Here is a 20,540-nt window from a genome sequence, read left to right as displayed (position 1 = left end):
CTGGAAATCCGGGCCATCGTGCTGATAACTGCTGCCCACCCGGCCGTCCTCACCCGGCGCGCCCTCACCCTCACCCAGAGCCCAGCTTCCCAGCTTGCCCGCCAGCACCCATCGCTACGCACCACTACTTGCCACTGCGGGAGCACCCCACGCCGCGCCTGATTGCACCTGTCGCCTCTCTGACCGCGCTGTCGGTCGTCCCGACGTTTCGCTCCTGTCTCAGCCAACCCGGGGATAACTGGGGCCTGCATGTCAGCTCACTGACCTCCACAAAACACATATTCCGGGGACTCTGGTACCAAGCATCTCACCTCTCGTCGATTCCGCCCCGCTGCACCGGGAAGCCTCACCACGACCGTCGCCATGTCGACCACTCCGCCCGCTGCACCGCCCGCAGACGCCAAAGAGACCAAGGGCGACCACCGCAAGAGCCTGGGCAAATATGTAAAGCGCATGAGCAGCGTTTTCAGGCGTGAGCGCACCACCAAGACCAAGGGCAGCGGCCCCACGACCCCGACGCTGCCCGAGTCCTCCACGGGTGCACCTGCCGCCATCGCAGAGGATCAGGAAGCCGCAACTGCGTATGTTCCGCATTGGGAACCCACGACCTTGATACTGACTCTCACTAGCAGTCCGGCCGCTGACCCCGTCGATATTGCGCCCTACGACGCTGCTGCTCCTGCTGCCGAACCCTCCAAGCCCGACGAAGTGCCCGTTCAGCCCATCATGCAGCGTTCTGCGCTCCAGCAAGAGCGTGCCCGCGCTCTGTTCGCCAAGTACGGCCTCACCTTGGAGTCGCACGAATGGATCGCTGCGCCTGCCATGCCCGTGAACGTCCAGCGTATCGAGAAGCCCATCCGCATGCGTGTTCACCGCACTTGCCACCGCTGCGGCACCACTTACGGCGCCGACAAAGTGTGTGCCAAGTGCGAGCACAAGCGTTGCAAACAGTGTCCCCGCTATCCCAAGAAGAAGACGCCTCTTGAAAAGGCCCAGTCGCAGAAGCAGTCCGATGTTGCGGCTGCAAAGGCGCTGCCCAAGAAGAAGCGGGTTCTCACGGTCCCCACAAGGACCGGCGGAGAACTCGCCTATCAGCCTGCAAAGCAGCGCGTGCGCCGCAACTGCCACAAGTGCCAAGCCCTCTTCATCCCGCCTACGGCCACCATATGCGAGGGTTGCCGCCACATCAGGTGCACAAAGTGCCCACGGGAACCGGCGAAGCTCAACAAATGGCCCAATGGTTATCCTGGCGATGTCGAGTACGACAGTGACACCGAAATGGAGCGCGAGCTGGAGCGGTCTAAACGCATATGGCGAAAGCCAAGAACGCGGGTGCGATGGGAATGCGACCATTGCAACACCACCTTCCTCGATGGCTCGCCGCAGTGTCCTGGCTGTGGACACGAAAAGTGTGAAAAATGTCTCCGGAAGCCGTAAGTGATCACATGTTCTCTGGTCACGCAAACCACTGACAGCCACAGGATCAAACGAGTCAAACCACAGCGGAGCTTCGATCCCCAAGTCGTGAAGTCCGTCGAAGCCAAACTGCAGAAACTGCAAATGCATGATGAACGACTCAGTCCACAGCCCCTCGATGAGGAATCTACCTCTTAATGTTCGACTGCATCACGACCACGATCCATTTCGGAAGCCGATTAACCTTTTCTTCGATATTATTACCTTTTGATTCCCCCTCTTTCTACCGCCCTAGCTGCATACGTGAACTTGTATAAGTCAACATGCAATTCACCTTTGAGACCATCCAGAGATTACTTGATCAATGCAAATTATCCTGCGCCTTTGGCTGTATGAGGTTCTTCACGTTTTCCTGTGCTTACTGCCGTGACCAGCTCCTCGCATCCCATCCTCCATGCTCAGCTGTCCACTCACGCATGCAGATCGCGTCCACTTAACATCTGCCTTGCCATCGATAACCCCGCTTGCAAACTCTAGGAGCCCGCATAGCGACGTGTCGCTCGTCGAAACACCGAGACTGTCATACCCAGTGCATTGGGCCTGGGAATCCCCACACCATGTTTTTGACAGTCAGCGTTTAAAGTGCAAGCACTCTCTGGCGCAAGACGCAAAGTCGGGAAAAAGCAAAAGGAAGATTTAGGCGACGTGACACAGCAGCGTAGTGACCGCTACTTCCTCAACAATTGGGGGCCTCGTTGTCATTGTTCCCACATTGTGGTCTGACTGGTCGCACCAAAAGCCCATCCACAGGGTGCAATACGACGCCGTACGTTACGCAGGTGCAACGCCGTACTTGCTCTACCGTGGGTTTCTTCCGGGACAGACGAGGCTGCTGCCCCTCCTTTCTAGGCCTTTGGAACCCACCGTGTTCGACGGGCAGAGTTCCACACATGGCGGCTTCCCAGGAGCAATATGTTGCTGCCAACGATGCTTGGGTCACGAGGTGGGCGTGAAAAGCATGATGTTTGAATGACACAGGTCTCTGAATTCGACTTTATCGCTCGAATTCCTTCATTCGACAATTATGTACGGCCTGACCTTGCTTCGACATCACTCGCACAGTACGATTTTGCCCAAGTTCATTGCATCAGGCCATCACATCGTAGGAGACTCTTCGGGTTCCCCAGAGAACGGGCTTCCTCCACACTCGCTTTTACTAAACTACAGATATTATGCCCTGAAGGTTCTTGAGACACACCCGACGGTCCGCCCGTTGCCACTCGCAATGCGTGCTTTCAGCCAGTCCTCCAGATGTTTTGTCCCAATATGTTTCAAATACTACAAAGCGGCGTCTACAAAGCGGCGTGTCTCAGCCGCGAGACATCGGACCGCGCGCGACAATCACAGCCCCGGGTAGGCATCCATCGACAAATGATACCTCCCGCACGACTCCGATGTGAGGCTGGCGTCGCTTGCGTATTCGCCTCAGGCTCCGATGGCACGTGCGCCCTCTGTCATGTCTGACCAAGCATCCGCAAACGAGAATATATCAGGGGAGTCTTGAGAGCCACCGCCCCGGCACATCTGTTAAGGAGTCTGAGCGTCTAGTATCCCCGCGCGTTTGGCGGATCCCTATATCAGCCCGAACTCAGCCCGTTTATGTGGGCGGGACGTAATCTCGGGTGCATCAGCACGAGGCTGGCGCGAGCGTACGCGGAACTGGTTTGGGCTGATGTGCGTGATGGACGTGTCGGAAGGGAAGGTGATAGGATGTGATGAAGCCGCGCGGGCTGGAAATCGGGTTAGCAGGAAGCCAGCCACCAACACGCCCGCGTTCTGGAAGTCGAGCGTAGCTGAGCTGCGTATTCCTTTTACTTTGCATTATCACTATGTATGTGCATGCAGCAAGGTTGGAAGTCCGTAGGGCTGTGCCGCCTGCACACAGTACATAAGTTGCTGCCGTGCGTTGGGCTAAGATCGAAACCGAAGCCGAGCCGAATGGATGCGCCCCCCTGTCTTCCTGTTTCTTTGTTCCACCCTTTGTCTCCTCTCATTCGCCCACATCTCCCCGGATTTCCCAAAATCGACTCCCCGGGACCAATCACACCAACCATACCTCTTCAGATCGGGGGTGCGCAGTTGGGATTTTCGGCCCCTGCGTTGGATGCGACGTGGTTCGGGACTGTCGGGGCGCCCGTTGCGGTACCGCTGAGCGTGCCGCGGTGCGTCGATCTTTGCCCTGCGGAAAAGTCCTGCGGAATGCTTGAGGTGGAGAGGGAGTTTACCGCGATGGGGACGGGGAGGCGGCGAGGGCCCTTCGCTCCGTCCATAAGCCAGCCGAACCACTTCGTAGGCGTCGGATTGAGAATGAATGTAGCTCTCGCTTTGACCCACACGCCGCTTGGCGAGACTTTCGACTAAGTCTCGCCGATGGACGGCAGAAGCTTGTCTCTGGCTCATACATACATCTCGGAGTCGGAGATCATATCAGAGCAAGTTCACGCGCGCAGATCAGAATTGCTTTGTTTGCCATTAGATACTACAAGTTACACTGAGAAAACAGGTATATGTATTCCGTCTCTATGCTCTGTAACATCAACGAACCCTAATTTTCAGGTGCTCATCTGGCCATTACCATGTGGAACGCAGCCAGGACACGAACACGCGTTCACTTCCACAATGTGACTTCGCACATTCGCGCAGTGCCGCGGTATTGGCGGACCTGGAGCGTTCCTGTAGAGTGAGAATGGACGTGCAATGTACTAGTGGCTGTCACCATGCGAGTAGCGGACGAGGTTGCTGTAGAATATTTGTAAGTTATAAAATCGATTGGTGGTGCATAATTGTTGTTTGCGAAGTTTTTCCCTCGACCCTCTGCCCGGGGTGGATTTGGGGATCAGTCACAGACAGATAGAGGTGACGATGCAGACGAATAGTCAGGTTCGTGGTAGGTGGGCGGAGAGTGGGAGAAAAGTGAATAGATGTCAGACAATGTACTAAGGAGGCTTGGAAATGTGGGCGACGGGTTTCTTCCAGATTCGAATCACGGCCGCCCAGCGCGATAGTGAATCGCTGGAACGACCAGAAACATGGACAAGATTAGTGTCACGTCACCTATTACAGTAACTTGCCCAGGTTTGTGATTTCGGACGCCCTGTAGGACAGAGTCCGGCCGGAAGCAATTATTTCCACATCCTTTGAAGACGGGACTCGAACCATATCACGCCAAATCTGTGGGGAAACACTTCGTCTCAGGTAGGCTAATACCGGTGCCTTACCTGCTACCGTGCTACATCTTTCTTCCCCCCACTCATCGCATTGATCACGTCCCCAATACTCAATTCAAACCCATCCAGCCCCTCCACGTACGTCTTTGAACGAGCCCTTGCATACTCTACATATACTGGCAAACTCTTTCAGTCTTCTTCCTCCTCTTGAATTATGATCTTATAAGCTTCAATCTTCTGCCTGAATTCTTCTAGGAAATCGAATCTGCTCATTCTTGAGCCATTCCTGGCCTCCTGAAGCTTCCTTTTATGCTGGCTCGAAAAGGCTTCATGGCCTGTTATGCTCTTAGCAAGTTCCTGGTCAACTTCTGGCTTCTTTTTTTGCGCGTTCCTGTGTTCGACATCGATGGTCTGAAAATACTCTTCCAACAGCATACGAAGATGTTTCTTCTTGAGTTCGGTAGGGTCATCTGCGCCTGGCAAGAGATCAACAGGACCTGGTATAGCAGAAAAGGTACGGGGTCTGTCTGGAATGATGCTTGGAGAGGACATGATGCTGGTCTACGCGCGGAGCAGAGTAGTTCCTGAAACTACAGGTGAATGTCCTGACGTTGGTACACTTTGGTAATCTACAGCTCCGGCGACTCCCCTGCCCAATATCAATGCGGGACGAAACAACCATGCGCATCCACGGGAACAGCAGGCAAATGATTTCCCGCAACCACGCAGAGAGTTGTTCGACAATAAAGTCCTGTTAGAGGAGGTACGAAACATTTTGCATGGCATAGTGACAGCTAGGAAAAGAATTATAGGATCGTCGTTAATGGAGCGATCTGAAGAGAGAAACATCATGAGGAAGGAGGTTAATCCCAAAAGAGGGAAAGCGCACGGGATTCGGGGTCTCACCCACCGAACTCCGCTCTTCAAACAAACGCACACCCATGTCACGCTCCCAACATCACTTGTAATCGATACTTGGGCTACTCTCGTCGTTACACTCCGTAGCACGTATCGGCGGGTTTGGAGCTCTAGGATATGGATCGCCCGGCAAACAAATTGTCCGCCCCTTACGGGCATGCATGCTCAAACTGTGTAAAAGCTAAATGTAAATGTGTACCTCGCCAAGGTGGCGGTTGCGAAAGGTATTCTCCCAGCCAAACTTGTTTGCAAGAATGCCATGAGCTTACATTGCGCAGATGTAATCGTCTCAGCAAGGAATGCCAGCCGGCAACGTTTGTTCGCAAGACGGGGTCACAAAAGACCGCTCGCAAATCACAACTGGAAGATAAACTGGATAGCCTTGTTACGTTGCTGCAGGTAAGTCGAAAGGCTTGTCGAGTCTATTTAGTTTATGATTAGCGGCGGGGGCTGATGTCACACCAGGCACAGCAAGCGCCTGCACCGTCTTTGACGCCTTCACCTTCCGTGTCAACGACGCAGGCCGAGGTGAACGCAATATGCTTACAAAACCCACACTTGCTACCAACTAGCCAAGGTCCAATACCATTTCCATCTGAACGACCACCAAAGGAGATATTGTCACAATTCCGCTCGCGGTACCTTGAGCAGTTCCCATTCTTTCACGTTCTTGACCTTGTGAGTTGAACATAATTGTAATGTGGACTTACAACGCATTCTTCGCTCACAACGCGCAGACGGCCAACAATTTTGTGCGGGAGCGTCCCAATACGTACAGGGCTATTCAGGTAATCTGCGAAAAGTCACGCGCGCGACAGAATGAGTATGGACCCCGTGTTCGCGAAGAGCTCATTCTTCGCGTTGTAACTAGTGAGCTATCCCTTATATTGGTTTGACAACGTACTAATAGCTTAGATGGCGAGCGGAGTATCGATTTACTGTTATGCTTGCTTGTATGCTTGACATGGCAAGTCTACTTTACTCCGTCGAGGCGAGGCGGCATGGGAATGTTTCTCAACGTCACAAAGTGAGTGACCGAACGTGGCGCATGCCCCTACTACGAGCTAATTTTGATCCAGACACGTCATCTCAGACCTCGGATTCAATCGACCAACCGACCTTGTCATGGCCTGTCCAAAGCCTCCTGTAATCGTAGGCCAACTGCCAGATCAACATGAATCACACAACGATGAAGAACGCCGTGCACTAATCGCATGCTTCGCGCTTTCCGCCATGACCGCGCTTGCGATAAAAGCAGAGCCTATGCGTTGGTCTTCGCGCATAGCAAGGGCCTGCGACAATCTCTCGCAGAATCTCGACAACACGGGCGACATTGTTCTCGTAGCTATGGCCCGTATCTCAAGGGTTTCGGTAGACGCGTACAATACTCTTCAGCAGATTCAGGACGACCCACCCAGTGCAGCGTATGCTTTGCATCAAGTCAAAGCTTTGCGAGCCATGCTCGATATGGTCAAAAGCGGCCTCTCTCAAGCACAATTACAGAATAAAATGGTTCTGTTATTTCTGTACGGTACCGAAGTGCAGATATATGAGCCTGCTCTATTCGCAATTGCGCAAACGGCATCAAATGATACGCTAGATTATCAGCGAATCGAGTATCTTACCGCGTGCCTCCAAGCTTGCAAAGACTCACTGGATAACTATCTCGCCATCCCGTCCATTACCATGAACATGATCCAGGTTTTGGCCTTTTCCAACTCGTGCCAAGTCCTCTACTCACTTTCCGTGTTAGAGTGTCCGGGCTGGGACCGATATACTGCACGCGCCACCGTCGACGTGCTATGGTACTTTGACCGAGTTTGTGTGAAGTTTGAAGAAGCTCGTAGACAACTAGCAGAAGAGAGTGGCAGCCAAGAAAACGTATTTGCACTTGCTGGTGGACACGAAGGACTGAAATCTTTGTGCGCGAGTTGGAGAGAAAATTTGGAGAGTGCGACAGGTGTTGGTATGAACTTTACAGGAGAGCTAGGTGGAGTGGGAGATGCGTGGATGACGAATGCAGATATGTGGTTTACAAATGTTTGGGGGGATACGCAGTTTTAGATCATACAAGCTGGATCCTTTTGATCTACATTTGCAGCCAGTGATCATGGCTAGATACTCGGAGCGGTGGAAAAGCATGACCTTTAGTGTCCTTAGGTCATGGTTCGAGCTTTGAGTTCTTATAGTCCGCCGTTGGCTATATAATGCAGACTCGCCACCACCTTGGTTCACAACGAGCCAGCTACACAACTACACCTCCAAGTGTTGGAAAGACATATGAACTAAGGCGCACTTCCCGTTGCTCGGACTTCCCCTAGGTACGTGTCCCAGTCGCCTGACGCGCGCACTACTTACGTGACAAGAAATTCGAAACAAGATTTACGGGTAACGTTATGCATCTCAGGATGCCACAATCATACTCAAATCACCTTTCATGTGTTGCATCGATTCCTCTAGCCTGCTCTGCGAGGTAGACGTGCAAAAGCTGTGCGAACTGAAGGCTTCTATGAGTCTGGCCCAGACTTGCCGTCAGATCAGGGCAGAATTTCTCTACTTCACTATTTCGACTGTTTACATTGTCGATACCTTCGGTCACCGGTCGGACACAGGACGCTATTGGAAGATGGCATTTTGTGTGCAGGAGCATGAGTGTTACGGAAAAGCGTTCAGAGGAGGCACTGACTGGGATCGAAGGATGCGTTCGACTGCATCTCAGTTCGGCCGCGCGTTATACTTCGTGAGACCGTATGTTATGGTTCTCCTCAAAATCAATTTGCGGGATCTTCCTATACGTATAGCAGTTTTCTGCTTGATCGGGCTTCTCTGGGTGTTGGTGTGGGTCACCTACGAAGTCTTGGAAGCCCTCTTACGGACGTTGTTTTGAAAAAAGAGCCTGGCAAAACCGAGGCAATACATAGGGATTGCAGAGAGTTGGGAAGCGCCGGTGACATAATGGGCTGGATTCCGGAATCTAATCAGACTGGAGCGTACTCTAGGGTAATCAGCCACCTCGATTGAGAGACACGCCATTAGATTCGACCTCCATTTGGAAGGCCACTGCATTGTGTAGCGAGCAATGAACCCCTATGCAACATCACGTTGACTCACCATGCCCATTCTTGTCAGCACATCAGAGCGCAAATCGTCCGGTATAATGGCTGCAAAGTCCTCGCTTTATGGTCCAAATGAGTTAAGCTGCGTCACGGACGAACGTAAATGTACTGCGCAGCAGTGATGCGCCAAAGCGCAATCTTTCACTTGGTCCTGATTCGCTGGATGATTTCCGTGTGGAACGGAATTCACGCCTAGTCGCAACCCCAATCCCGGGCTGTCATCAAAGCCGGCACGGGTTTCAGCCCCCTAGCCCTAGGCTACAACAATTCGTTGTTTATCTACATTCCATAGATCTCACACCTCCTTGTGGTTCGAAAAGTATTTGAGCTGTACCTGGCTCCCAGGTTGCAGCTTCCAAATCCGATCGTGCCTTCGCTCTCGCTATGTCGACTAACACTAAAACCGCACCAACATCGGCAACCATGGCGACATCCGAACCTACAAGCCTACCTATCGAGAATGGTCTTATGCCGACGAAGTCAAAAACGGAGTCAGGGAACGCAGAGATGCACTATGTATCCGGTTTCAGACTGTTTATGGTCGTTGCCAGCATCTCCCTCATTACGTTCCTTCTGCTGCTCGACCAGAGTATCCTCAGTACCGCAATCCCGCACATTACGAGCCAATTTCATTCGCTTCCTGATGTAGGGTGGTATAGTGGAGCGTATCAACTGGCTGCGTGAGTAGACCTTCCGATACCAACACGACTGTTGCTGATTGTATCTTCAGTGCGGCCCTGCAGCCTCTCAGCGGCAAAATCTACACCTATGTGAAGATCAAGCACGTGTTTCTGGCGCATTTCTTTGTTTTCGAGCTCGGTTCCCTCATTTGCGCGGTAGCAAACAGCTCATCGATGCTCATCGGCGGACGTGCACTCGCTGGGTTGGGAGCCGCGGGACTGATGAACGGCGGGTTGAATATCCTAACCAATTCTACGCCACTGGAGAAGCGTCCATTATATACCGGAATCATGATCGGGATTGGCCAAATGGGTCTGGTCTCTGGCCCACTGATTGGAGGTGCCTTGACTGAGCATGCAACATGGAGATGGTGTAAGTCTTGACCATAAATTACCATGCACGCGGGCTGATAGTCCATAGGCTTTTACATGAACCTTCCTATAGGAGCCGTCACCGCTGCAATGCTAGCACTCATCCACATACCCGAGCCAAACCCCAAAGCGCCTTACTCTATCGCTCTCTTCAAAGACCTTGTTCTCCACAAGCTCGATCTTCCTGGTTTCGCCTTGTTCGCGCCAGCCTGCATAATGCTACTCCTAGCTCTCCAGTTCGGCGGCGAAGGCTCACACAGTTGGGACAGTGCTACCATCATCGGCCTCTTCGTCGGTGCCGGCGTCATGGCCATCATGTTCATTGTATGGGAAGCTAGGGTTGGTGACAAGGCAATGATCCCGGGATCGCTATTCAAGAACAGGATAGTGCTTGCATGCATTGGGCAGACGATCGGACTGGGCGTCTGCGTCTTTGTGGGAAGCCTGTGGATTCCGACATATTTCCAGAGCGTTAAGGGAGCAGGGCCGACGCAGAGTGGCGTCAACGTGCTACCGCAGATTCTAAGCCAGCTGCTTTTTGCAGTTGTGTCGGGCGCTGCTGGTATGTTCACCTCTCGAAGAAGCTGGTGGATCCGTACTAATGGCAAAAGTGTCGAAACTGGGCTTTTACATGCCATGGGCGTTGTTCAGTGGCGCAGCCACAGCTATCGGCAACGGCCTTTTGTCGACACTGAATCAAAATACCAGTACAGCCAAATGGATCGGATATCTGATAGTCCTTGGTGCAGGCCGCGGGGCAGGGGTGCAAATGGTGAGCAATCTCCCTTCCATTACCCACTCATCTAATGCGCATACAGGCTCTTGTAGCCACACAATCTGCGCTGCCCATGCGCCTCATTCCTGTGTCGCTCGCATTGATAATCTTTGTCCAAAATCTTGCCGGAGCCATCTTCCTCGTCGTCGCCAACACCATCTTCACGCAGTCTCTCATCAAGAAACTCGGCCAGTACGCCCCTAGCGTCTCTCCACAGGCGGCCTTAGAAGCTGGATCTAGCGCCGATGCAGTAAGAAAGCTTGTAGATCCTAGCAAGCCTTGGGAGTTGGACGGCGTGTTGAATGCGTACAGTGAGAGTCTGAAAACTATCTGGCTGATGTTGGTTGCCTTTGCCGGCTTGGCGTTCATTTGTGCGTTTGGTATGGGCTGGGTGGATGTGAGAAAGAAGAAATCAGGGAATGAGGAGAAGAATGGAAGCGAGAACGAGGAAGAGTCGGCAGTGAGGGAGAAGGACGAGGTATGAGGAGAAGTAACTGTTCGCTGCGAGCATGAGGAGACTACGTTCTCCATTCGGCTCATACTGACCGCCTGGTCGTCTAGTACCTAGGAGCCTATAATTTTTACAGATTTGTAATTATCGTGCAACAAACTGCCTTCGTCTACTCATTCCATCGTTGTGTGATAGAACATATCGCGGTGTGCCCCCCGTGACAAGGCAGAAGCTGGTGTTTCTGGGCGTTCTACTCTTGGTATAGTTTATGCGATGGGTAAGGGATCCAAACTCATCGTTGTAGTTTGTCAAAATGCTTCTGCCATAGACCGTCACAGTGATATAATATGTTACTGAAGAGACAGAGAGCTTGCGTTGTACTGCATGCTTATTGGAATTCGCTAGCGCTAATAGGTTAGCTGAGAAGAGTAAGCGCAACAATCTTATGCCGAGGTACAACTCCAACATCCTCTTCCAGTGACGGCTTCAACAACACTCTCAAACAACAACCAATTTAACCAGAATGGTAGAATCAAAACACCTAAAAGCGCGATTCGGCCTCCCCAAAACCGGATCGCCCCTCGAAAGAGTAAAAAGATGGGTACATGCTCCTCTACATGCCACCAACGCATCAATCACATTAACCCGTCCACGCAGCTAGAAGTCAGCCAAACCGCAGCGGATGAAGGCTACACCGGCCACGACGCCATGATCCCCAAGATTCTCTCTCTCGAATCTGTGACTGTTGAATCAAGCAAGGAACACCCGCACAACGCGCGGACAGTGTTCAGCTTCGAGGTCACGGAGGAGCTGTGCAACATGACGGGGAACCTGCACGGGGGAGCGGTGGCCCTGATTTTCGATATGACGACTAGCACGGCGCTGATGGCGGCGAGCAGTGAGGGGTTTTGGGATACTGGTGAGTCGCCCTTCGGATCATGTGATATGTAACTAATTGAAGTGGTATAGGACATGTCAGCAGGACGCTGAACTGCACCTATCTGCGTCCTGCGCCCGTGGGGACGAAGGTCTTTGTTGAGAACCAGGTCGTGCACATGGGCAAGCGGTTAGCCCAGACCACGGGGGTCATGAGGATAGGGAGTCCGGATGGGAAGGTATGTTATACGTGCGAGCACGGGAAAGCGGCGGTCGGGTCGTTCAGTCTTTGAAGCGAGGAAATATTTGTGTAGGCGAGGGATGGTAGTGGGTAGAAAGCGTATAGAAGGCCACTGGATCAAGCTGCGTGTTAGCAAATAACGAGTCCAAATCTATGAGATTGGGACTTGATCACTTTCACCCTCCATACGACCCTCACCTACCCACTTACAAAATTCGTTTGCTTGCTCAATGCTCGCACACGCCGACAAGAAACACCTCAAAACAACCCCATCTCATTACTACCCTCTCGCTCCCTCATGCCAATTTCTGCTCAGTTCCGCAAACGTACAGCCCGTGGCACGTAGCTTGGTATTCCCGACACAGCTATTCACCATGATCCTCCCGCCCGCATCACGGACCTAGACCTGGAGAACGTGGGCCATATGCAGTAGATGATGCAGCGGCAGGTCCAGTTCCAGGGGCTACATCGGCAGAGCGAGCTGGCGATTGAGCCGCGATGATTGGCACGCCGTACGTCTTTTTGGTGTTGCTTGGGTGGAGACTTCGGTTGCGATTTGTGGGGAGCTGCGTCGAATGATACCGACGGGTGTGTGACAGGTCTTCGGCTCGCGCAGAGCGTCTGTGGATGGCGCGAGGGACACGAGGTAGACCGAGCTCAAGGTCGGCGGTAGAAGGACGTGAGTGAGACGACTTTGGCAGTAGCTGGTACGGATATATTGACCTGGAATCATTTGGACGCAATCACTTGAGCTCTGCGCCTCCTCAATTTTCGAAGCGGACACTCTGTTCGCACATGTGAGCTTCGCGACACACCAAGAGAAGAAAACCAGAAACCTCTGATAAGCGCCCTCTTAACTCTTATTACGATTTTGGCGTAGTCTTCTGCCAACGCGCGCTGCATCTCTCTGCACACTCTACTTTCCGCGTCTTTCTCAATATCGTTCGACTCGGCTCAAAGGGGCCCTGAATCTCGTTGCTTGTTTTCAAAGTCCTCAATCCCCTAGCCAGGGCCATATAGTCCTCGCTCAATGTCTAGGAACTGGTTACTCCCTGTCTTAACGCTTCCTCCTGCAGTTCCTTTGGAGTAAATAGGTCTTTTAACTTATTCTTTTTTTGAAACGCCGTTATGTAATGCTCTACAGTGCGCTCTAGCTCTTCAACTAGGTAGAGACTTCTGAGGAGCAAAGCATACCATGCGAGTACATTACTTCGATCCGTCGCACGCGGTGACTCCATTCAATGAATTAAAAGTGTGCTTCCTGGCCTCGCATAACGCCATCCACGATGGAATCTGCCCAATATTTCGAGAACAAAGTCTAGGCCCAAGCCCAGCTCCTCGACCGGCTCTAGCACCAACTTTTTTACAAGACCCTTGTCCCTTGGATGTATCAAGAGCCAGCGATTCTGGGTCATCTTGTTATCGACGGTACGAACGAGAGAACATATCTTAGCGATTAGCGGTCTTCCTAGCTCGTTCCAGGCGGATGATATATCGTCGACTGGCAGTATTTTAGGCCGCTCTGGACCAGTCTTCAGCGTTGCTAATTTGAGGCGCTGGACATCTGCGCTGAACGAGAAAGCCACAATCTCTACGATAGCCCATAAGAGTAGAGCGCGGCGCTCGGAGCTGTCCTTCGTGGCGTATCTGGCCATGACAGGGTAGGAAGTGTTTCAGTTGAATGAAGCATCGTCGCTGTGATTTGGGAAGACCAGCCACTATATGAAGGCGGGGGTAATTGGGAGTCTTCTGTTCTCTGTCCGCGCGCACTTTCCATCGTTCGCTGTGTGCATTGTTATGATCCTTTGACAGTGTGGGGTCGAGGCATGATCGTACGTGTCTTTGGCGGCAGCTTAGAGCTTTAATTTATCTTGGATTTGGGATCTGGCAGCAAGTATTTGTTTGTGAGGCAGGAGGTCTGCGAAACAGACCCTGATAAGCACAGTTGAGTCACGCGAGTAGCTAGTCGTCCTTGCGAACAAAGGGTGGCTTCCTGTTGGGGCGACGGGCCTCATGCGAACCTCTGGAACTTCGAACCCAACGTAAGCAAGTGAAATGGCGGCTACTACCGGCAAACTACTGAGTGTTGATGGGTAAGTGTATTTGGTTTAGTTTTGGTAAAAACAATGAGTGGGCAATGGGTAATCTTGGTTGAACGAGTAGTACAAAAGAAGCTTTAATTTTCAGGAGTAGTGTTGTCCCTATTGTAAAATTGTAGGTGACAGCAGAGTGTGGGCAGGCTTTTGATTGCCGCAGAACATCAGACAGCGTTGCGCTTTGCGTAATAGCGCATGGGTATGATTGATTCTTCCTCGTGTTATGTGTACATGTTTTACAGTGGGTATATGCTTGCTAGTGTTACACGCGTAGTCCTACAGTATGCAGCCGGCGCAGCTGCTGGCGGTTTTCGAAGGCAGAAGGGTCCGGGAATGCATCGCCTGCCGTCGGCCGGGGCACGTTGAAGACATGTGTGGGCGTGGGCGTAGGTGCTGGCGGAGCGACAGGCGCAGGCCTGGATTTGATTTCCAGTGCTTCTTTTTCGTCTTCCGCCGCCACCTCAGCCTCCAAATCAGCCTCTTCCAGGTGCTCACCCGCCGCCCTGATCATCTCGTCCGCCTTGCCCTCGTTCCGCTCATGCGTCTTCAGTACGCCGCCCCACAGCGTCTCGAGGTCAGTTTCCGCCCTCTTCTCCTCGGTGAACATCTGCACGACGACGTTGACGCCGGGCTTGACATCGCTGAACCCAACGAAGCCCTCGCCCTCACCTCGCACAGGTCCAAAACCCGGGTCGTCGGGATGCGCTTGTATTTTGCCGATGGTGCAGCAGATCCAGCCCGTTCTGATGCCGTCGTCGATGTTGCCTTCGGGCTCAGCACCGCCTACGTTGGCCAGCATCTTCATGCGCTTGGCCTTGCGGCGCAGCTTGATCTTGAGCTCATTGCGGCCGAGTAGGCCGGCAGCATTGGCTTTCAAGTGGTGTTCGCGGCGGAGATAACGGCAGAAGCGGTCGGCGGAGACGTGGAGATGTTTTTCTGAGCGGGCGGTGCAGATGATCATGATCAGGGATGAGCCGAGAGCGGGCGGTGGGTCGAGGTGGCGCAGGTCGTAGAGGACCAGGTCGTCCATGCCGGCCGTGTTGGCGACGTATTCCAGCAGGTTCTGGAGGAGCGGCGGCGGGTTGGGGGGGAGGTCGGGGATGATGGCGGCTTGGGTGGGTTCAGGCGCAGGGCGGTTCTGGAGGTACCACGGCAGCGTGGGTTTTGGTGGCTCGACAGTAGGGAGCGGTGGCAGGTCGAACGCCGCATCGAATGCCGACTCCGGCGTCTCTTCCAGGCTCGCTTCGTCGTTGATTGGATCCTCTGCCGCTGCCATTTCTCCGTCTTTGGCGGTTTCCACCCTCAGCTCGACTGGTTCTTCATCCACCCTAAGCTCGACCACTTCCTCTTTGGTGGAAAAGACGTCCTTCGCCTCTTCATCTTTGAGAAAAGCATATTCGGGATCTTCGACGGCCGGGTCGTCTCTGCTTGCGAGGCGTCGTGTTGTGGTGCTAATCGGGCGTTGAGCCGTCCAGGAGGCGCGGAAGGCCGTCTTTGGCGATGTCCTAGGCAAAGCTCGCGCAACGGGGGCTGAGCATGCAGTGCATCTCAGGCACGATGACACGGCTCTCGATAATGACATGGCGCAATGTGTGTGTCTGGTGCGATGGCACCGAAAGCCAATCCGATGTTGCTGGGCGAACTTTTGGTCGGCGTTTCGCAGCGCCGACCATGGCAGGGCTGAGCACGTGGCGATAGCGATAAGGCGCGGAGCGGGCACTTTTTTCCATTTGTGGCGGGGCAGGTCGTTTGTCATTTCAAAGCGGCCCAAGAACACTGCAGACTCATCAACCACACAACACGGCGAGTCTACCCTCGCCCCCCTCTTTTACTCAGAGCACCCATCTGCTCTTCTTCCTTCCTTGCACTCTACAGATACCCGTCATCGCCGCCGCCATGGAGATTGACGCTCCGCTTTCCTTCACACCGGGGGCAAAGAGCGCAGCGACGGTCCTCTGCGCAGACTGCGGCGCGCCCATCGATGGCACCCAGTCGGCCGGCGCCTTCTGCTACGACTGCATAAAACTCAAGACGGATGTCACCGGCGGCATCCAGCGCGAAGCCACCCTCCACATGTGCCGCGACTGCGACCGATGGCTCTCTCCGCCCAACTCGTGGGTCGTTGCCCGCCCCGAATCTCGCGAACTGCTCGCCCTCTGCCTCAAGAAGCTGAGGGGCCTGCACAAGCTGCGCATCATCGACGCGAGCTTCATCTGGACGGAACCACATTCCAGGCGCATCAAGGTCAAGATTACGGTGCAGTCCGAGCTGGGCGATGGCGCCATCATGCAGCAGACGTTCGAGGTCGAATACACACAAAACTACCACCAGTGCCCCGACTGCCAAAAGAGTTATACCCACAACACCTGGCGCGCGTGCGTGCAGGTGCGCCAGAAGGTGCCGCACAAGAGGACCTTTTTGTACCTGGAGCAGGCTATCCTGAAGCACGGCGCGCACAAGGACGCCATCAACATCAAGGAGATGCACGACGGCATCGACTTCTTCTTCGCGCAGAGAAACCACGCAGAGGGATTCGTCGACTTTCTAAAGGCAGTGGTGCCGGCCAACGTAAAGAAGAGCCAGGAGCTCATCAGCCACGACATCCACACCTCGACCAAGAGCTACAAGTTTTCATACTCGGCAGAAATCGTGCCCATTGTAAGTCCAGGACCCTGTCGCTTGACTCGCATCTAACAACAGTCAGTGCAAAGACGATCTTGTCGTCCTTCCCATACCGCTGGCTCGCAAGATTGGCAACATTTCACCCCTCACGCTATGCAACCGCATTGGCACATCAATCAACCTGATAGATCCCGCGACACTCCAGACAGCCGAGGTAGACACTGCCGTCTACTGGCGGACGCCATTCCGCTCTCTTGCCGACGTGCAGGAGCTTGTGGAATTCGTCGTGCTGGACATCGAGCCTCTGGGCCAGTCAAGGGGGCGCCACTTCCTCGCCGAGGCAACCGTCTCAAGGGCGAGTGACATGGGCTCCAACGACAGCACCTACTACACACGCACACATCTGGGAGGTATCTTGCACGTGGGCGACTCGGTCATGGGCTATCACATGACGGGCACCAACTTCAACAACGAGCTCTTTGACAAGCTGGAGGAGTCCAAGCTGAGCTCAACCATACCCGACGTCATCCTGGTCAAGAAGCACTACACCCGCAGCCAGAAGGCCAAGTCCAAGCGCAACTGGCGCATCAAGCGCATGGCACGTGAAGAGTCGGAGATGCTGCCGAGGAAACAGGACCAGGAGAAGATGGAGCGCGACTTTGAGCTGTTCCTGCGGGATGTCGAAGAGGACCCCGAGTTCCGCGCTGGAATTCAACTCTACAAGCAGCAGCAGGAGGCGCAAGCTCAAAAGGACGCTGATGCGATGGAGGTGGAGGAGAGCGACGTCGAGGAGGAGGACCACGGCCTGGCGATACCCATGGAGCAGCTGCTGGACGACTTTGAAGACATGACCATGGCGGAGGACAAGGAGTAAGCAGGCGGGGACAGACTCGGTGCGAATCAAGTCAGGATGGTGTATACGGCATTTTCAGTTCTTTAGACTCTGTTTCATGCATTTCCGCTGGCGTTGGACGGGTGGGAAAAGGCACTAGTGCATTCACGATCTGAGATATCCGCGTAGGGGTGGATTCTCCAGGGCTGCTTCGCCACAATCTTACGCGCACACGTCTAGTTTCGGCGCGAGACCAGAAAATAAATTTGGACCTTTTGGGCAAGTGTGGCACAAGGACGGCCTGATGGGTCTAGCATTATGTAGGCGAGTATTGATTATTTGCCCGCAACCTCGATCGAGTAAGCACGCGCTGCAACCGACGCCGTGGACTGTGATGGCCCCGTGAACCGTGGGTGTACACACAACCATCTAAGGTGTACGACCATGTCCGCAGCAACGGCCGTGCGCGCGGGAATAGACTTTTGATGAGACGTGCGAGGCCTGCTCCACATGCTGCTGGCGGCGTCGTCAAATCAAGGCGACACTAAGAAAACATCAGTGGATCTGGCAGGGGTTCCAGGGATCACAATCGATTCAGCGCGTACGCCGCCCCGCAACTCCGCTCCCGGGACGTCATCAAAGCGAGCCGTTTGCGTGCCCGGCCAATGCACCAGCCACACGCTGCGGATGACTAGTACCTGCATCGCGGCGGCGACACGCGTCGCTGCCACTCGACGATGCTGCAGCTAATCTTCCGGCTCAGCCGGCCTAATCTTGTCCCTTCCATCTACACTGCCGCCCTCCCCGACAGGACGCTTGAGCTGCCGAGAAGAGACGGCCATCTTGGATTCATTCTTTACAAGTCATTCGCTAAGACACGCTGAAAGAGACTATGAAGGGCTTCTGGACGGGCGTTGCGGCGGTTGCGGCCGCGGCCGCGGGCACAGCTGAGGCCGCGAGCTACGACGACATTCCGCCCATTGAGGTCTACGGCCAGCATTTCTTCTACTCAAACAACGGCTCGCAGTTGTACGTACATTCCTCGGGAGGCCCACGTCGCATGTCTAACACGTGCCAGCTACCTGAGGGGCGTTGCATACCAGCAGAACTACTCCCCCAACGGCACCACCGACTCGAATGCCTCCTACACCGACCCCCTCGCCGACGGCGCGGGCTGCAAGCGCGATCTGCCCTACCTCAAGCAGATCTTCACAAACGTCCTTCGCGTCTACGCGATCGACCCAACGCAGAACCACGACGAGTGCATGGAGACTTTCGCCGCGGCAGACATCTACGTGATTGCGGACCTCGGCGAGCCCAAGACCTCCATTGTCTCCGACGACCCCGAGTGGAATGTCCCGCTCTACCAGCGCTACACCTCCGTCGTCGACGCCCTCTCCAAGTACAAGAACGTCATTGGCTTCTTCGCCGGCAACGAAAACGTCTCGTCAGGCAACCAGACGGCCGCCGCGGCCTTTGTCAAAGCCGCCGTGCGCGACACAAAGGGCTACATCCAGTCCCAAAAGTACCGCTCCTCCATGGGCGTCGGCTATGCGACCGCCGACGTGCCCACCCGCGACGACCTCGCGACCTACTTTGCCTGCGAGCCCGGCAGCTCCGGCAACGCCACCCAGATCGACTTCTGGGGGTACAACGTCTACTCGTGGTGCGGCGATTCCAACTACGCCGACTCATCCTACGGCGAGCGCTACGACTTCTTCCACGACTACCCCGTCCCCGTCTTCTTCGCCGAATACGGCTGCATCGACGGCGTCAGCGGCGGGCCCACGCACCGCCCCTTTACCGAAGTCGCAGTCCTCTACGGCAACATGACCGAAGTCTTCTCCGGCGGCATCGTCTACCAGTGGTTCATGAGCGAAAACAACTTCGGCCTCGTCGAGCTCACCAACAACGACGCCTCCGTCTCGCCCTACCCGGACTTCACCTCGCTCCGCAACGAGCTCTCCTCCATCAAGCCCACCTCCACCGCACGCTCTGCCTACTCTCCCTCCAACTCCGCCCCCGCGTGCCCCTCTACAGACGCCTCCTGGCTCCCCGTCGCGTCGCCTCTGCCGCCCTCCGTCAACCCCAAGCTCTGCGCCTGCATGGCGTCCAACCTTGAATGCAACATCGCCTCCACCGACTCTAACAAGTACGAAGACGTCTTCAACTACATCTGCGGCATCAACTCGGGGAAGTACTGCACGGGCATCCAGCACAACGCCACGACGGGCGAGTTCGGCGCGCTCAGCGGGTGCAGCGCCAAGGACCAGCTCGCGTGGGTCGCCAACGAGTACTACGTCGGCAACAAGAAGAGCGCGAGCGCGTGCGATTTCAGCGGCGTTGCGACGACGCAGGCCGCGGCCACGGCGAGCGGGTGCGGCACGCTGCTGGCGGCCATCAGCGACGGGACGGGCAGCGTGCCGAGTCCGACTGACAAGGGCACCGCGGCCGTGGGCACCGAGTCGGCCGGCGCGTCGGGCTCGAAGAGCAAGGGCGCTGGTAGCACCGTTAGCCCGCCTGGCTTCGTCGCGTACGGCGGGCTGCTCGGCGCGGCGTATGCTGCACTGGCCGCCGTATCCATGGCGGGCATGCTCGTGTTGTAGAGAGTCTGCGGGGAAGACGATTGGAAAAGATGATGCCGAGGCGATGAGAGGGGGGAATCTTGGGCGGCATATATCCGTTCTTGTACGTTTCCATGTAGATTTCCATGTCGGGTTTTTTGTCTATACGTAGATGTCTTGCATAGCTCGGCGAGTATCCGAGGCTATATATATCCATTCTTTACTTTTGCAAACACCTCACACCACAGAAGCAGTGTTGAGTGTCCGCGAGAGGCAAAGCGATTGTCCAGTGGGGAGCCCGTGTATACGATACCCAGCCATCCCCTGCGATAAAAGCCCAAAATCAAATCGCTG

General features: G+C 54.6%; 9 protein-coding genes across 9 annotated transcripts; 6 read left to right on the top strand and 3 right to left on the bottom strand.

Moving 5' to 3' along the window:
- The first annotated feature begins 74 nt into the window (after window positions 1-74).
- On the top strand, window positions 75-1,832 carry CC84DRAFT_449061 (uncharacterized protein). Its single transcript, XM_018186309.1, has 3 exons — window positions 75-581; window positions 630-1,433; window positions 1,482-1,832. Exons 1-3 carry the CDS (start codon window positions 364-366, stop codon window positions 1,612-1,614), a joined length of 1,155 nt encoding a protein of 384 aa, XP_018040034.1. The 5' UTR covers window positions 75-363; the 3' UTR covers window positions 1,615-1,832.
- A 1,239-nt stretch (window positions 1,833-3,071) lies between these two features.
- Window positions 3,072-4,062, top strand: CC84DRAFT_449064 (uncharacterized protein). The gene is made up of 2 exons (XM_018186310.1): window positions 3,072-3,979; window positions 4,033-4,062. Exon 1 carries the CDS (start codon window positions 3,310-3,312, stop codon window positions 3,835-3,837), a length of 528 nt encoding a protein of 175 aa, XP_018040033.1. The 5' UTR covers window positions 3,072-3,309; the 3' UTR covers window positions 3,838-3,979; window positions 4,033-4,062.
- Window positions 4,063-4,725: 663 nt separating this feature from the next.
- Window positions 4,726-5,334, bottom strand: CC84DRAFT_1160772 (uncharacterized protein). Its single transcript, XM_018177578.1, has one exon. It carries the CDS (start codon window positions 5,193-5,195, stop codon window positions 4,833-4,835), a length of 363 nt encoding a protein of 120 aa, XP_018040032.1. The 5' UTR covers window positions 5,196-5,334; the 3' UTR covers window positions 4,726-4,832.
- A 282-nt stretch (window positions 5,335-5,616) lies between these two features.
- CC84DRAFT_1160770 (uncharacterized protein) lies at window positions 5,617-7,694 on the top strand. Its single transcript, XM_018177577.1, has 6 exons — window positions 5,617-5,785; window positions 5,840-5,960; window positions 6,027-6,239; window positions 6,299-6,431; window positions 6,477-6,588; window positions 6,641-7,694. Exons 1-6 carry the CDS (start codon window positions 5,679-5,681, stop codon window positions 7,623-7,625), a joined length of 1,671 nt encoding a protein of 556 aa, XP_018040031.1. The 5' UTR covers window positions 5,617-5,678; the 3' UTR covers window positions 7,626-7,694.
- A 1,284-nt stretch (window positions 7,695-8,978) lies between these two features.
- Window positions 8,979-12,206, top strand: CC84DRAFT_1255660 (MFS general substrate transporter). Its single transcript, XM_018184557.1, has 7 exons — window positions 8,979-9,357; window positions 9,408-9,730; window positions 9,779-10,291; window positions 10,341-10,501; window positions 10,548-10,982; window positions 11,613-11,874; window positions 11,925-12,206. The coding sequence occupies exons 1-7, from the start codon at window positions 9,062-9,064 to the stop codon at window positions 12,122-12,124; spliced, it is 2,190 nt and encodes a 729-aa protein (XP_018040030.1). The 5' UTR covers window positions 8,979-9,061; the 3' UTR covers window positions 12,125-12,206.
- An 852-nt stretch (window positions 12,207-13,058) lies between these two features.
- Window positions 13,059-13,822, bottom strand: CC84DRAFT_449008 (uncharacterized protein). Its single transcript, XM_018186308.1, has one exon. It carries the CDS (start codon window positions 13,725-13,727, stop codon window positions 13,311-13,313), a length of 417 nt encoding a protein of 138 aa, XP_018040029.1. The 5' UTR covers window positions 13,728-13,822; the 3' UTR covers window positions 13,059-13,310.
- A 423-nt stretch (window positions 13,823-14,245) lies between these two features.
- On the bottom strand, window positions 14,246-15,787 carry CC84DRAFT_1160765 (uncharacterized protein). Its single transcript, XM_018177576.1, has one exon. The coding sequence runs from the start codon at window positions 15,748-15,750 to the stop codon at window positions 14,431-14,433; it is 1,320 nt and encodes a 439-aa protein (XP_018040028.1). The 5' UTR covers window positions 15,751-15,787; the 3' UTR covers window positions 14,246-14,430.
- Window positions 15,788-15,905: 118 nt separating this feature from the next.
- CC84DRAFT_448938 (nonsense-mediated mRNA decay protein-like protein 3) lies at window positions 15,906-17,898 on the top strand. The gene is made up of 3 exons (XM_018186307.1): window positions 15,906-16,826; window positions 16,873-17,316; window positions 17,338-17,898. The coding sequence occupies exons 1-3, from the start codon at window positions 16,065-16,067 to the stop codon at window positions 17,662-17,664; spliced, it is 1,533 nt and encodes a 510-aa protein (XP_018040027.1). The 5' UTR covers window positions 15,906-16,064; the 3' UTR covers window positions 17,665-17,898.
- A 616-nt stretch (window positions 17,899-18,514) lies between these two features.
- On the top strand, window positions 18,515-20,228 carry CC84DRAFT_1172196 (uncharacterized protein; the record flags this gene model as incomplete). The annotated part of the gene is made up of 2 exons (XM_018179964.1): window positions 18,515-18,651; window positions 18,701-20,228. The coding sequence occupies 2 exons, from the start codon at window positions 18,515-18,517 to the stop codon at window positions 20,226-20,228; spliced, it is 1,665 nt and encodes a 554-aa protein (XP_018040026.1).
- Window positions 20,229-20,540: the final 312 nt, after the last annotated feature.

This window comes from Paraphaeosphaeria sporulosa (genome assembly GCF_001642045.1).
Source record: "Paraphaeosphaeria sporulosa strain AP3s5-JAC2a unplaced genomic scaffold CC84scaffold_2, whole genome shotgun sequence".
NCBI classification, from domain to species: Eukaryota; Fungi; Ascomycota; class Dothideomycetes; order Pleosporales; family Didymosphaeriaceae; genus Paraphaeosphaeria; species Paraphaeosphaeria sporulosa.
The sequence above is the reverse complement of the archived record's forward strand: the minus strand, read 5'-3'. Positions and strand labels throughout refer to the sequence as shown.

What these genes read in the sequence shown, in the direction of transcription:
- CC84DRAFT_449061 (XM_018186309.1), top strand. Translation starts at nt 364, where the DNA reads ATGTCGACCACTCCGCCCGCTGCACCGCCCGCAGACGCCAAAGAGACC. An exon ending in GATCAGGAAGCCGCAACTGC is followed by an intron (nt 582 to 629) that starts GTATGTTCCGCA and finishes GACTCTCACTAG; the next exon opens with CAGTCCGGCCGCTGACCCCG. An exon ending in GAAAAATGTCTCCGGAAGCC is followed by an intron (nt 1,434 to 1,481) that starts GTAAGTGATCAC and finishes TGACAGCCACAG; the next exon opens with GATCAAACGAGTCAAACCAC.
- CC84DRAFT_449064 (XM_018186310.1), top strand. Translation starts at nt 3,310, where the DNA reads ATGTGCATGCAGCAAGGTTGGAAGTCCGTAGGGCTGTGCCGCCTGCAC.
- CC84DRAFT_1160772 (XM_018177578.1), bottom strand. Translation starts at nt 5,195, where the DNA reads ATGTCCTCTCCAAGCATCATTCCAGACAGACCCCGTACCTTTTCTGCT.
- CC84DRAFT_1160770 (XM_018177577.1), top strand. Translation starts at nt 5,679, where the DNA reads ATGGATCGCCCGGCAAACAAATTGTCCGCCCCTTACGGGCATGCATGC. An exon ending in GCCTTGTTACGTTGCTGCAG is followed by an intron (nt 5,961 to 6,026) that starts GTAAGTCGAAAG and finishes ATGTCACACCAG; the next exon opens with GCACAGCAAGCGCCTGCACC. An exon ending in CATTCTTCGCGTTGTAACTA is followed by an intron (nt 6,432 to 6,476) that starts GTGAGCTATCCC and finishes CTAATAGCTTAG; the next exon opens with ATGGCGAGCGGAGTATCGAT.
- CC84DRAFT_1255660 (XM_018184557.1), top strand. Translation starts at nt 9,062, where the DNA reads ATGTCGACTAACACTAAAACCGCACCAACATCGGCAACCATGGCGACA. An exon ending in GGAGCGTATCAACTGGCTGC is followed by an intron (nt 9,358 to 9,407) that starts GTGAGTAGACCT and finishes TTGTATCTTCAG; the next exon opens with TGCGGCCCTGCAGCCTCTCA. An exon ending in GCATGCAACATGGAGATGGT is followed by an intron (nt 9,731 to 9,778) that starts GTAAGTCTTGAC and finishes GATAGTCCATAG; the next exon opens with GCTTTTACATGAACCTTCCT.
- CC84DRAFT_449008 (XM_018186308.1), bottom strand. Translation starts at nt 13,727, where the DNA reads ATGGCCAGATACGCCACGAAGGACAGCTCCGAGCGCCGCGCTCTACTC.
- CC84DRAFT_1160765 (XM_018177576.1), bottom strand. Translation starts at nt 15,750, where the DNA reads ATGTCATTATCGAGAGCCGTGTCATCGTGCCTGAGATGCACTGCATGC.
- CC84DRAFT_448938 (XM_018186307.1), top strand. Translation starts at nt 16,065, where the DNA reads ATGGAGATTGACGCTCCGCTTTCCTTCACACCGGGGGCAAAGAGCGCA. An exon ending in CGGCAGAAATCGTGCCCATT is followed by an intron (nt 16,827 to 16,872) that starts GTAAGTCCAGGA and finishes AACAACAGTCAG; the next exon opens with TGCAAAGACGATCTTGTCGT.